Source organism: Aquarana catesbeiana, linkage group LG13, assembly GCF_042186555.1.
Source record: "Aquarana catesbeiana isolate 2022-GZ linkage group LG13, ASM4218655v1, whole genome shotgun sequence".
Classification (NCBI taxonomy): domain Eukaryota; kingdom Metazoa; phylum Chordata; class Amphibia; order Anura; family Ranidae; genus Aquarana; species Aquarana catesbeiana.
The window spans coordinates 34,780,415-34,795,805 of record NC_133336.1 but is presented as its reverse complement, the minus strand read 5'-3'; the positions used below and the strand labels follow the sequence as shown (position 1 = coordinate 34,795,805).

General features: G+C 43.4%; 1 protein-coding gene across 1 annotated transcript in view; it reads right to left on the bottom strand.

Moving 5' to 3' along the window:
* The window catches only part of FANCM (FA complementation group M), a 258,713-nt gene that overhangs the window by 106,165 nt on the left and 137,157 nt on the right, over positions 1 to 15,391 (bottom strand). The window contains exons 6-9 of the mRNA XM_073609784.1: positions 15,214 to 15,345; positions 13,589 to 13,721; positions 10,359 to 10,451; positions 7,444 to 7,536 (exon numbers count right to left, since the gene is read on the bottom strand). Coding sequence (XP_073465885.1) covers positions 7,444 to 7,536; positions 10,359 to 10,451; positions 13,589 to 13,721; positions 15,214 to 15,345 — 451 coding nt within the window. The remainder of the gene's footprint in view (positions 1 to 7,443; positions 7,537 to 10,358; positions 10,452 to 13,588; positions 13,722 to 15,213; positions 15,346 to 15,391) is intronic.

Genomic DNA, 15,391 nt, shown 5'->3' with positions numbered 1-15,391 from the left:
CTTCCTTTTAACTGACAATTGCGCAGTCGTTCTCTGCGGGTTTTATTTTTTGCGCTATAAACAAAAAAAGACCGAAAATTTTGAAAAAAAAAATAAAAAATTTTAAACTTTCTGCTATAAAACATTTCCAAAAGAAAAAAAAAAATATATTCATCAGTTTAGGCCAATATGTATTCTGCTACATGTTTTTTGGTAAAAAAAAATAAAATAAAAAACGCAATAAGCATATATTGATTGGTTTGCTCAAAAATAGGGGATAGATTTATGGCATTTTTATTTATTTTAATGTTTTTACTAGTAATGGCGGCGATCAATGATTTTTAGCGGGAGACATTGCGGCAGACATATCGGACACCTTACTGACATTTTTGACACTTTGGGAACCAGTGACATTATTACAGTGATCAGTGCTAAAAATATGCACGGTTATTGTACTAATGACACTGGCAGGGAAGGGGTTAACATCAGGGGCGATCAAGGGGTTAAATGTGTTCCCTCACTGTGTTCTAACTGTATGGGGGACTGTGTGACTGGGGAAACGCACAGATCAGTTTTCCTGCATAGCAGAAAGACAGGATCTGTGTGATCTCCCCTGTCAGAACGGAGATTTGCCTTGTTTACACAGGCAGATCCCCGTTCTGTCACTGCGGGGGAAGGATAGCGGGGCGCTGGCGGACAGAGTCTGCCAGACCCACTGATTAGTTCCCCAATTAGCTGGCCAATGGGAGCTCCCCAATTAGCTGGCCAATGAGAGTGTGCTTGTGTCCACAAATCGCCGTGTACAAGCCCATATACACCTACGGCAATTTGCGGGATCGAGTCACGTTGCCGCAGTATAACTTCAGCGATGATCCCTAAGTGTTTAAACAATGCAATATACCTTTCTATTTAATAAGGCTAAAAGCATAAGGAATAAAAATAGTTCCTGTTGACTGAGGGAGTAAAGTTCCACTTTAAGCAAAATACCTTGGTCAAGGACTCAACTCCAGCCTGCTGACTAGATAATGAAGTAGTCATGTACTTTTCCCAATTTGTTTTTGTCAGCGAGCTTTTAAAGCTTATAGAATTTGAGTTGTAGCACTGGCAAGGCAGTCACGTCAGTCTCACCAATATCTCACTCCTGATGGACAGGGGGTTATATGAAGCCAATATAAAGCCAGATTTAGGCACTAAAACACCCAATTTAAGATTACAGCATAATATATACAGTATTTACACACACACACATATATGTGGGCACCATTATTTTCCAGCACTGCCTTAACCCTCTTGGGCATGGAGTTCACCAGAGCTTCACAGGTTGCCACTGGAGTCCTCTTCCACTCCTCCATGACGACATTACTGAGCTGATGGATGTTAGAGACCTTGCGCTTCTCCACCTTCCATTTGAGGATGTCCCACAGATGCTCAGCTTCTTTAGCAAGACAGTGGTCATCTAGGAGGTGTGTTTGGGGTCGTTATGTTGGAATACTGCCCTGCGGACCAGTCTCCGAAGGGAGGGGGTCATGCTCTGCTTCAATATGTCACAGTACACGTTGGCATTCATGGTTCCCTCAATGAACTGTAGATCCCCAGTGACGGCAGCATTCATGCAGCCCCAGACCATGACACTCCCACCACCATGATTGACTGTAGGCAAAACACACTTGTCTTTGTACTCCTCACCTGGTTGCCGCCACACACGCTTGACACCATCTGAACCAAATAAGTTTATCTTGGTCTTATCAGACCACAGGACATGGTTCCAGTAATCCATGTCCTTAGTCTGCTTGTCTTCAGCAAACTGTTTGCGGGCTTTCTTGTGCATTGTCTTTAGAAGAGGCTTCCTTCTGGGACAAAAGCCGTGCAGACCAATTTGATGCAGCGTGCGACGTATGGTCTGAGCGCTGACAGGCTGACCCCCCACCCCTCCAACCTTTGCAGCAATGCTGGCTGCACTCAAACGTCTATTTCCTTCATACTTCTATGTCCAAAGACATTTCAGGGTCTTGGCAATCTTTTTATAGCCTAGGTTATCTTTATGTAGAGCAGCAATTCTTTTTTTCAGATCCTCAGAGAGTTCTTTGCCATGTTCAACTTCTAGTGGCCAGTATGAGAGCGATAACACAAAATTTAACACACTTGCTCCCCATTCACACCTGAGACCTTGTAACACTAACGAGTCACATGACACCGGGGAGGGAAAATGGCTAATTGGGCCCAATTTGGACATTTTCATTTAGGGGTGTACTCACTTTTATTACCAGTGGTTTAGACATTAATGGCTGTGTGTTGAGTTATTTTGAGGGCACAGCAAATATACACTGTTATACAAGCTGTACACTCACTACTTTACATTGTAAAGTGTAACTTCTTCAGTGTTGTCACATGAAAAGATATAATAAAATATTTACCCACTTTTGTACTAGGGTACTAGGGTATACTAGGGTTGCACCAATACCACTTTTTTAATTCCCTTATCTTTCCCTCAACTCTCCGTCCCAATGACATAATTCAAAAACAGAAAATGAGAAGTTCTCCCAAAATGAGGATGCAGAAAGCAAAAAAAATAAAAAACCTGACAGAGCTTAGAAAAAACAGTTTGGCCAGGTTTACACTTTAACTAGGAACAAGGGTTGCACCGATACCACTTTTATAAGTCCGAGTACAAGTACCGATACTTTTTTTTTTACGTACTCGCTGATACCAATTAACGATACCTTTTTAATGTTATGTGACCATGGGACTAATATTCAGCACTGATGGGCACGGATAGATGGCACTATTACATTTTTTTTGTATCAGCCCTGTTGGGGGCTTTGGTGAGATACCAGGGGTCTAAACAGACCCCTGACATCTCCCCTTTGAGATAGGGAGAGGGACGGAGGACAGAGATTCCCCAGTCCCTTACCCTGCAGCTTTAGCTACACTGAAGATGAATGGACAGGAGACAGAGGCTCCTGTTCATTCATAAACAGAAACAATGTAAACACAGTTTACAATGCTCAGTGACAGTTATGAATGAACAAAGTCCGTGATTACTGACTGTTCATTCAGAAAAGGAAGGAGCCGGTAAATGACAGATTTACCGGCTCCTTCCTACGTTCTCCATCCTGACAGATGCAGGATGAGGGGGGGACGGAGCACAAAGGGGGACAAGAGCAGGACCCGGGGAGCCGGAGGAGGACACAAGAGACATCTCGGGACAATCAATGCGGGCAGTTACAGGCACCGATCTCCCTGTATAGCCGCTTCTCCTCCTCTTCCTCCCGTGGCTGTCAACTGCTTTACTGAAAGGTATATAGGGAAATCGGTGCTTGTAACTGCCCAGCCCCCCCGCTATGCTGAAGACACCACAAGTATCAGATTAGACATCGGAAGCATTTGCAGAAGTACAAGTACTCCTGCAAATGCTCGTATCGGTGCAACCTTAATACATACACAAAAACACATGCGCAGACACATACAGTGGATATAAAAAGTCTACACACCCCTGTTAAAATGTCAGGTTTGATGTAAAATAATGAGACAAAGATAAATAATTTCTGAACTTTTTCCACCTTTAATGTGACCTATAAACTGTACAACTCAGGTGAACAACAAACTGAAATATTTTAGGTAGATGTAAAAAAAACCCAAAAAAACAAAAATAATATGGTTGCAGTAGTGTGCACACCCTTAAACGAATACTTTGTTGAAGAAGCTTTTGATTTTATTACAGCACTCAGTCTTTTTGAGTATGAGTCTGAGTCTATCAGCATGGCACATCCTGACTTGGCAATATTTCTTCTTTGCAAAAACACTCCAAATCTGTCCGATTGTGAGGGCATCTCCTGTGCACAGCTCTCTTCAGATCACCCCACAGATTTTCAATCAGATTCGGGCATGGGCTCTAGCTGGGCCATTACAAAACTTTAATCTTCTTCTGGTGATGCTGAAAGATGAAGTTCCTGTCATGCTGAAAGATGAAGTTCCTCTTTGTGTTCAGCTTTCTAGCAGAAGCCTGAAGGTTTTGTGCAGTGGCGTCACTAGGGTTGGCATCACCTGGTGCGGTAAAACATGGTGTCACCCCCTCCCTCCTGTTTAGGCTGCCAGCACCCTGCAGGCAGCGCACGGTCAAGGGGCCCACCCCAAACCGGCCCATGTAAATGTTAGTATAGGGTGGTATAGTGGCAGGTTGAGGTGGTATAGGGCAGGCTGGGCTGGCACAGGTCAGGTTGGGGTGACACAGGGCAAGTTTGGGGGGTATAGGGCAAGTTAGGGTGGCACAGGGCAGATTAGGACTCTATGTAGTGACACTGTGCACTGTAAACCCTTACAGCATGCTTCAAGCCTGCAGATGAAGACCCGGGCGGGGCTGCTGTGTCCTCGCCTCTATCTCCTTCAGCTTCGGGATCAGCCAGAGTAAAGGAGTCTGTGGGAGGAGTGGAGGCAGCCACACCCCCAGCTCTGCCCACCAACTCCGGCTTACTCTGGGATATTAGCCTGACTGAGGAGTGTTACAGGCAGCCTCCCCCGCACAGCCGAGTGCCCTGCTCACACCACTCCGCTGTGCTGCAAGCAATATAGTACAGTGTTTAGCGGCGGCCCCGTTGTCACCCCAATAGCAACGCCACTGGTTTTGTGCCAATATTGACTGGTATTTGGAACGGTTCATAGTTCCCTCTACCTTGACTAAGGCCCCTGTTCCAGCTAAAGAAAAACAGCTCCAAAGCATGATGCTGCCAGCACCATCCTTCACGGTGGGTATGGTGTTCTTTTGGTGATGTGCAGTGTTGTTTTTGCGCCAAACATATCTTTTGGAATTATGGCCAAAAAGTTCAACCTTGGTTTCATCAGACCATAACACATTTTCCCATATGCTTTTGGGAGACCTCATATGTGTTTTTGCAAAATTTAGCCGGCCTTGGATGTTTTTTTTCGTAAGAAAAGGCTTCCGTCTAACCACTCTACCCCATAGCCCAGACATATGAATAATACAGGATATTGTTCTCACATGGATCACACAGTCAGTACTTGCCAGATATTCCTGCAGCTTTTTTAATGTTGCTGTAGGCCTCTTAGCAGCCTCCCTGACCAGTTTTCTTGTCTTCTTTTCATCAATTTTGGAGGAATGTCCAGTTCTTGGTAATTTCACTGTTGTGCCATATTTTCTCCACTTGATGATGACTGTCTTCACTGTGTTCCATGGTATATCTAACGCTTTGGAAATTCTTTTGTACCCTTCTCCTGACTGATAACTTAACAATGAGATCCCTCTGATGCTTTGGAAGCTCTCTGCGGACCATGGCTTTTGCTGTAAGATGCGGCTAAGAAAATGTCAGGAAAGACCTACTAAAACAGCTGAACTTTATTGGGGGTTAATCAGAGGCACTTTAAATGATGGCAGGTGTGTACCGATTCCTATTTAACATGAGTATGAATGCGATTGCTTAAATCTAAACACAGCTATAGCTTCAGTTATAAGAAGGTGTGCACACTTATGTACGGACATTTTAGTTTTTTTTATATTTACTTCTCCACCTCCAAAAAGATTGCAGTTTGCTTTTCAATTGAGTTGCACAATTTATAGGTCACATTAAAAGGCGGAAAAAGTTCTGAAATTATTCATCTTTTTCTCATTTTTTTTTACATCACAGAAACCTAACATTTTAACAGCGGTGTGTAGACTTTTTATATCCATTGTACACAGCGGCTAAAAGAAGTATTAAACACGTCATTTTTTTTAGTTAAATATACAGTATATATCTAAAGGTGCTATTGACATTACATTTTTACTACATGTCGGTAACAACCCATGCAATCCATACATACAAAGACACCAAAACAAAAAGGTTAAGTAATTAAGTTATGTGCAATAAAATGGAATGACACAGGGAAAAAGTATTAAACACTTGAAGAAAGAAAGGTGCAAAAAAGGCATGGAAAGCCAAGACACCAAGTCTATCGGTAATTAAAAAGCAATCCTGCCCCTTTTCAGTGAAAATTAATATCGCCTGGTTCCGTCTCAACTGATGGCCTATAAAAAAGGTGTCTCGTTACCAAGGTGTCGCACAAGAAACATCTCACGATGGGTCCTTTGCAACCTTATTGTTGCAAAACATACTGATGGCATTGGTTACAGAAGGATTTCTAAACTTCTGAATGTTTCAGTGAGCACTGTTGGGGCCATAAACCATTGTACACTGATTACAAACGGAACGTGGAAAGAACATAATTTCACCATAAACCGGCCACGACCAGGTGCTATTCGCAAGATTTCTGACAGAGGACTGAAAAGAATTATCAGAGGAGTTGTCCAAGAGCCAAGGGCCACTTGGGAGAGCTTCAGAAAGACCTGAAATTAGCAGGTACACTATAATTAATGCACTCAACCGCCATGGCTCACCACGCAAGACTCCATTGCTGAAGCTTGTTTAAAGTTTGCTGCAAAACATTTAGACAAGCCTGTGAAATACTGGGAGAATATAGTCTGGTCAGACGAGACCAAAATTGAACTCTTTGGATGCCATAATACACACCATGTTTGGAGGTCAAATGGCACTGAACATCACCCCCAAATCACCCCCCATACCAACAGTGAAGTTTGGCGGTGGGAACATCATGGTGTGGGGCGATTTTTCAACATACAGTACTGGCAAACTTCATTTCATTGAAGGAAGGATGAATGGAAAAAATGTACCAAGTCATTCTTGATAAAAATCTGCTGCCACCTACCAGGATGATAAGGATGAAATGAGGGTGCACACTTCAGCAAGACAATGATCCCAAACACAAAGCCAGGGAAACTCTCAATTGGTTTTAAAGAAAAAAAAATAAAGCTGCTCGAATTGCCCAGCCAATCACCTGACTTGAATCCAATAGAAAATCTATGGAAAGAACTGAAGATCAGAGTTCATAGAAGAGGCCCACAGAACCTTCAAGATTTAAAGACACTGTGTGGAAGAATGGGACAAAATCATACCAGAGCAACGCATGCGACTAGTTTCTCCATACAGGAGGTGTCTTAAAGTTGTCAATACTAACAAAGGATTTTGTACCAAGTATTAAATACATTTCAGTTAGCGTGTTCAATACTTTTTCCCCGTGTCATACCATTTTATTACACAGAACTTCATTTCTGGACTTATTTGTTTTGGTTTCTTTGTATATATGGATTGCATGGGTTGTTACCGACATGTGGGGAAAATTTCATGTCAATAGCACCTTTACCAATATATTTACCTAGAAAAATGGTGACATGTTCAATACTTATTTTACCCGCTGTATATACACACACACACACACGCGCGCGCGCACGCACGCACGCACGCACACACACGCACACACACGCACACACACGCACACACACACGCACACACGCACACACGCACACACGCACGCACACGGCGTTCATCTTTATGCACAAACATCTCAATGATGGTGAAAACTCCAAAGCTATTTTTTGGGGTATTGGAAACCTACCCTGCTTACGCCACGAATTAAAATGCTGTATGACAACTTCCTCCAGTTTCTTCAACTTTGGATGGCTGTAGATAAATGGCTTTACATCAATATCTAAAAAAAAATTAAATAAAAATATTAGCTATGACCAAACATTACGCACAACAAGTAGTGCATAGGACTCAAAAAACAGAACTAGCATAAATCTGCTGTAAGACGGGGATTTGCAACCTATGAAGTCAGCTGTCACTGGTACGTGTAATTTCCTAATAATCATTTACACAGCGTAATGGATGCAACTTTTTTTTTTATATATACTGTATGTGCTACATCAACTGCAAAGCAGCAAGCAATTCTGTTTTTCTACATGAAAAGATTAATCAGCCACTGGAGAACCTTTTAAAATGCTACATAAGAGGTGTAGACAAAAAATTGTAAGGAAAGCAGCAGAAAGGTATTCTCAAGAAAAACAATTTTAGTATAATGGTTAATGACTGTGAAGTGGTCTCTTATAGTCTCCTTCCTATTTTCATACAACCTTAATGGAGACAAAATGGACCTCATTTCAATCACACATGAAATATACAAATTGTAGGGTCTGGCAAGTATCTACTTTCTTGCAGCACCTTGACCATAGAGATCGGAAGAGGAAACTGTGCAGAGATTTACCGTTATAACATCACAATAGGTGAGAAAATACTTTTAAATCAGAAGTAATGACATTATTCTAAAATCATTCTTCTGGAATATGCATGTGCTTTATAAAGCTATGGAAATTTTAGCAGAAAATATAACTAGAGATTTTCAAAATATAGTTCTCCGTGAAGCTAAGGAGGAAGCATGATGATGGCCATCTCCCAAGATGCACCTGGAAGGAAAAAAATCTGCTAGTGAAAAATAAGTGTTGGTGACCCAACATTTGCAATAGAAGATCTTTCAGGAAAAATCTAAAAGCCACAGTAAAGACCGTAGACTGTAGGCCTGTTCAAAAGCCTTATTTTTAGACAGAACACATAGTTCTGACCACGCCCCCTAAAACGGCACAGTCCCATTATGCCCAGGGACTGTGACGGCATAAGGGGGGGGTCACCGCCTATATAATTCAGAGCGGAGCGCCCTGAGTGCATTCCAGCCAGAGAGAGCATCGTGTCAACATCAGAAGAGAAGAGGGAAGAAGGCAGAAGGCAGCAGACCGGGCTCCTCCGCTATAGCAAAAGAGCGGCAAAAGAGCAGAAGACAGCGGAGGAGCCCGGCAGAAGACCCGGAGAGCGCGGAGAAGAACCGGAGAGACCTCCGAAGTCGGAAGAAGACCCCCGGAGCCGAAAGAAGACCCCCGGAGCCGAAAGAAGACCCCCGGAGCCGAAAGAAGACCCCCGGAGCTGTCTAATAAATTACTTTAAAAATCTGTGTAGTGTTTTTTATTGACACTTTTTCCCTAGGTGAATGGGTAGGGGTACCATGTACCCCATACTCATTCACATAGGGTGGGGGGCCGGGATCTGGGGGCCCCCTTATTAAAGGGGGCTCCCGGATTCCGATAAGCCCCCCGCCCCCAGACCCTGACAACCAACAGCCAGGGTAGAGGCCCTTGTCCTCATCAACATGGGGACAAGGTGCCTTGGGGTGCGGGGGCCGCAGGGCACCCACCCCCCATGTTGAGGGCATGCGGCCTGGTATGGCTCAGGAGGGGGGGGGCGCTCGCCCGTCCCCACCCCCTTTCCTGACTGACCGGGCTGCATGCTCGGATAAGGGTCTGGTATGGATTTTAGGGGGGACACCACGCTGTTTTTTTCGGCGTAGGGGTTCCTCTTAAAATCCATACCAGACCGGAACCCATGCCATTTTTTTATTTAAAATTTGGCGTGGAGTTCCCCCCTCAAGATTCATACCAAACAGTGCCGGGCATTGGCGGGGATCCGAGTCGTATCCCCATGCTTGTCGCTCATTGGGAAAGGAAAAATAATTTTTCCTTTCCTGATGAGCAGCTCGGCGCTGTTAACCGCAGCTGACACAGTGCACTGCGATTACCTGCGGTTATGTGCGGATAGCTGCGCTAAATCGCTCCTGGACGCAGTCAATTCTATTTTTTCTATCCGCACAGAACCGCATGTATCTAATTCGCAGCTAAACGCAGTGTGTGAATGGGGCCATAGGAAAGCATTGTGTGCTTTTAGCTGCGGTAGAAAATTAGAAAATCCGCAGCTAAAAGCACCATTCTATCCGTCCGTGTGAAAGGGGCCTAAAGCCCACATGTACACGATCTATGGCATTATGGGGAAGGCAATAAATGTAATTCCACATTTCTTTTGATAGGCTGAACAGATCTTGGTGAAAGGTTAGAAACTTGGGCTGGCAATAGGCAGTTCGAATCTCGCCCGCTCAGCAGGAATCAGGCTAGATTTGAACTCTTAATGTACCAAATTGAATGATCGATCACCTTGGGTACAACCAGCCTGCCGCGTTCTCTTACTACTATCGCTAGCGGCTGCTATCGCCTCCAGTAATAATCACGTCTTCTCCCGGCAGAGATGGCTAACCCATGGTTGCAGGAAAGAAATTTGCACTATGTATGGTCGGCCTTAGGTTTATTTTTACTGGGTTGTCAATGTCCCTAATGAAATTTCTCTTTACTATCTGTCTCAAAGATCTTTGTTACTCATTGAGGACATAGACAATTAAGACCCAACAAAAATCTTATCACTCTCTTAATGTCTGTGTCCCAGGCAGAGGGCTCTCCCTTCCACCCCTGACATAGCACCCTTTGAGTGTATCATCCAAAATAATATATAGGAAGGCATATATTAGCTGGTGACACAAGAAGCTCCCACAGTCAAAACCTAGCAAAGGGTCAAACCCTGCTCCTCTCTGACCCAAAGAGATGTCTGTACTTTGAGGGGGTGTTTCTGCAGTAGCACCAAAGTCAGTCCGTGACTCACCACTAGAAGCAGAGAACATAGTATGTTCCAGGTGCTGGTAAAGATTCATGAAGTCAGCATTTCGACCAAGGTCATTCCGTGCTCGAGCCATACCTGACAAAGAAAGATTAACAATGTTAATGTCTGCAACTAGCATACAAAAAAAGTACTGACGAAATATAGCTACACAACACAAGCAGATTGGGTGCTGAAAGACTGCCTCCCCATCATAATCGTGTCATGATGACAGCTTAAGCACAAGAGTTATTAATAGGCACAAAAAAAAGCAGGACAGCCACAAGGTGTCCCCAGGGATGGTGGGGAAAGAATCTGTACACAACCAAACCACTGCCAGGTGCGCATGCCATAATGGACAGTTTACGTTCTGGTGCATTATAGCATGAGCGCCTGGCAGTGGTTTGGTTGTATACTGACCAAATATAGGCAGACCCTATGTATGAAAAAAAGAATATAAATACACTATATTATCAAAAGTTTTGGGCCGCCTGGCTTTACACACACATGAACTTTAATGGCATCCCAGTCTTAGTCCGTAGGGTTCAATATTGAGTTGGCCCACCCTTTGCAGCCATAACAGCTTCAACTCCTCTGGGAAGACTGTCCACAAGGTTTAGGAGTGTGTCTATGGGAATGTTTGACCATTCTTCCAGAAGCGCATTTGTGAGGTCAGGTACTGATGTTGGAGGCCTGGCTCGCAGTCTCTGCTTTAAGCCATCCCAAAGTTGTTCTATCGGGTTGAGGTGCAGGCCAGTCAAGTTCCTCCACCCCAAACTTGCTCATCCATTTATGGACCTTGCTTTGTGCACTGGTCCAAATCATTTGGTGGAGAGGGGATTATGGTGTGGAGGTTGTCTTTCAGGGGTTAGGCTTGGCCCCTTAGTTCCAGTGAAGGGAACTCTTAAGGCGTCAGCATACCAAGACAATTTGGACAATTTCATGCTCCCAACTTTGTGGGAACAGTTCTGGGATGGCACCTTCCTGTTCCAACATGACTGCTCACCAGTACACAAAGCAAGGTCCTATAGACACTCCTAAACCTTGTGGACGGCCTTCCCAGAAGAGTTGAAGCTGTTATAGCTGCAAAGGGTGGGCCAACTCAATACTGAACCCTACCGACTAAGACTGGGGTGCCATTAAAGTTCATGTGCGTGCAAAGGTAGGTGTCCCAATACTTTTGACAATATAGTGTATATTCAAAGCAAAAGAAAGTATGCAGCCAATGAAAATTGAGCTGAGCTGGGGGTCTGGTGAGAACACATACCATAATGTTACATGTATGTATAGTTTACATTCACATGCACAATATGGCAAACTTACCTTAGCATTTGAAGTTTTCCAGCGACGACAGTTCTGAATAAGGATGAGCGCAGGCGTGTTCGCAAGTGCCCGCGCCCGCCAGGAAGCTGACACTCCGTAGCGCTAATCACAGGCAGTGAGACATTTCCCAATCCGCGGCTGCACAGATCGGGAAATGTCTCACTGCCCATATTTAGCGCTGCAGAGTGTCAGATTCCTGGCGGGCGCGGGGACTTGCGAACACGCCTGCGCTCATCCTTAGTTCTGAACTCTCCTTTGTAAGGAGACATCAGAGTCTCCACCTCGTCCAATTAGAATTGAGAAATGGGAAGTGTTCTATGAACGGCGCCCTTGCGGAGCAAGCAACCTGTGTTCCCTATCCTTAGGGAAGTTTATCTATTATAGATAATAAAAAAAAATACAGACTTTATATCCTATAAAATGACTACAGTATTTTAGGCTGGTCATAAACATATAGGCCACATTGCCTGAACAAGTTTGGGCTTATTTTTGTGTATTCTAATCTTTACCAATTCTGGTGGTAGAAACACGTGCCAATGGAGCAACTGTACAATTTGATTTTAGTGGATAGTAAAAAGGTGGGACCATCGGGGCCAGTCTTTTAAATACAATGGTATACTGCCAGTTAGAGCTGCATGATTAATCGTTAAAGCAGAGTTCCAGCGTTCTTTTTGGGTTTTTTTTTTTAAAGTCAGCAGCTACAAATACTCCAGCTACTGACTTTTAAAATATGGACACTTACCTGTCCAGGGAGCCCACGATGTCGGCACCCGAAGCCGACCTGTCTCTCGGCTCTCGGGTGCTGCCGCCGCCATCTTCGTTGCCGCCATCTTCGTCGCCTTGCAGCTTCACTTCCTGGTTCCCTACTGCGCAACTCACGCTGCGGATTCCCACTGGTCCCTGCTACCTCCTGTGTCTCCCAGAAGACAGCGGGGTAGACGGGAAGTGGCGTAGATACCCGCGGGTGGCACAGGTATCTATGCCCGGAAGTGGGAGCAAGATACCTGTATTAGACAGGTATCTGCTCCCCCCTCCCCCCTGAAAGGTGCCAAATGTGACACCGGAGGGGGGCAAGGGTTCCGAAAAGAGGAAGTTCCATTTTTTGTTTGGGAACTCCGCTTTAAGAATCGAAATCGCGATTTTCCCTTCCTGATCTTCAAAACAGCATTTCAAGATTCTTTCTAACTAGTGCAGAGAGTTCTCACAGCTGAAAAAATAAAATAGAAATCCAGGCAGCCAGTTTTATCACAACATCATGGATAAGTATAAACAAAGTAACATTTCTTCTTAGATCAAAGGAATTAACTTCTACCTGTAGATGAAGGAAGTTTAACCACTTACAAGTTAAAATCAATATTTATTGCTAGAAAATCACTCAGAACCCCCAAACATATATATATATATATATATATATATATATATATATATATATATATATATATATATATATATTATATATATTATATATATATTATATAATATATACATAAATATTTTATTTTTTAGCAGAGACCTTAGAGAATAAAATGGTGGTTGTTGCAATATTTTATGTCACACTGTATTTGCTCAGCGGTCTCTCAAAACGCATTTGAAAAAAAAAAATACATACTTTAATGGATTTAAAAAAAAAATAAACAGTAAAGTTAGCCTAATTTTTTTGTATAATGTGAAAGATGATGTTATGCTGCAAGAATTGTGGTGAAAGAACTGTGATCTTCATTCTGAGCAAAAAAAAAAAAAAAAAAAAAATTGCGATTCTCATTTTAGCCAAAATCGTGCAGCTCTACTGCCCGTTAACGGTACAAACATCTTTGTCAACATTCAGAATGTGAAGGGGCACCCTAACAAAACCAACAGAAAGCCAAGAATGCTTCCAGCATGATATACACATAATAGCCCTTAAAGCATCTTACCTTTGGACCCATCCATTATTGATCGTAGATAGTAGTATAAAGAACGTGTTCCCATCTGTAATAAAAGCTCATAGCCATGATATAAGCTTATACAGAGAGCAAAATCTCCTTCCATCACTCCCATCTGTGCCCCCTGCATTAGACAAAGATTCAGTTATTACTAAGCATAAACACATTGCCTTCACAATGCAAATGTATAGAAAACAATCTTCTTCATAAGCTGCATTACAGAACTGTCTTTTTGTGGAACAGAAGAATCCGCTCACTTCATCATCGAGACATCAAATCAGAGCAGCATCAACAGTCCGTGAGAAAATGGGACCTATATATAGCTATCTGATCCCCGTTTAGACCTGCAATCACAGCATCTGGTAGGCCCCATTCACACTTGAGCGTAGCGTTTTCAGGCAGAAAGTTGCGCGTTTTTGTACAGGTCAAAAGGTCACCAATGTAAAAAGCAGAAAAACGCTCAGATCTGCCTAAAAAAAAAAAGTTCCGGAACTTGTTTGAGATTCAGGCGTTTTTGGAGCTTCTGGCTTCAGGCGTTTTGGAGTGGAGATGTGAACCATCTCCATAGAGAATAATTGATTTTTTTTTCCCCCTCCAGCGTTTTGTAGCTTCAGGCTTCAAGCTAAAAAACTCTCTGGTGTGAATGGTGCCGCAGAGGACATTTTTTGCATTGATTTTCTTTGAGGTCCTGAAACATCATTTGACAATCCAAAGAGACAAAGGAGTTTGATGCTGGATGATTTAGAGGTGTATCACAGTAAACCATGTCCTTTTGGAACAACCACCTTTCACAATGCCAGTGGCACCATGGCACATTTACTAGCCCACCAAAATCTGTCCCTACCATTAAAAAGCCACTTAGTCAATGATGCAAAAAGCAATTAGACCATAGGACAGCCAAGAAACTAGCACTTTCAGAAGGGTACCTGTAATAACCACCTCTATTTCTCTCATGGCAAGTTCGGTCAACCACAACCCTAATGCCACATACACACGATCAGACTTTCCGACAACAAAACCGTGGAATTTTGTTTGAAGGTTGTTGGCTCCAACTTGTCTTGCATACATACGGTCACACAAATGTTGGCCAACAATTACGAAAGTAGTGACGTACAAGACATACGTCAAGCCGAGAAAAAGGAAGTTCAATAGTCATGTGATATTTCCATAACACTAGTTTTACAAGACCGATCGCTTTCGGCTCGTACTTGATTCCGAGCATGCGTGGACTTTTGTGCAACGGACTTGTGTACACACGATCGGAAAGTCCGACAACACACATTTGTTGGCGGAAAAAAATGGGGGCATGCTAGCCAACATTTGTTGGCTGAAAGTCCAACAACAAATGTCCGATGGAGCATACACACGGTCGGACTTTCTGCCAACAAGCTCACATCCAACATTTCCCGTCGGAAAATCCAATCGTGTGTACGGGGCATTAGAGTTAATGTATACTGACGTTTACAGGTGCCAGGGCCTGTCACTTCAACTCTCCTTCTTTTGAACAGAGCCAGGGGCAACAAGCATTTAGATGCACCACAAGTGGCAGTCCAGGCCAGCCTTACTGTACATAAAGTTGGTGGTTTGTCTGCACAAGATGAATCAAGAACACTTACCACAATATTGGAAGGTGGGTTCTTCCGGAACTGATCTCGAGACAGAATGATCTGATATTTTGTTAGGCTGGGGATCTCTCTCCTTGTAAACACATTGATTTGTATCAGACGACCCGCAAAAGCCTCTAGAACCTGTGGGGAATAACAAAAACTATATTAAGTTTGCAAAGGCCTGATC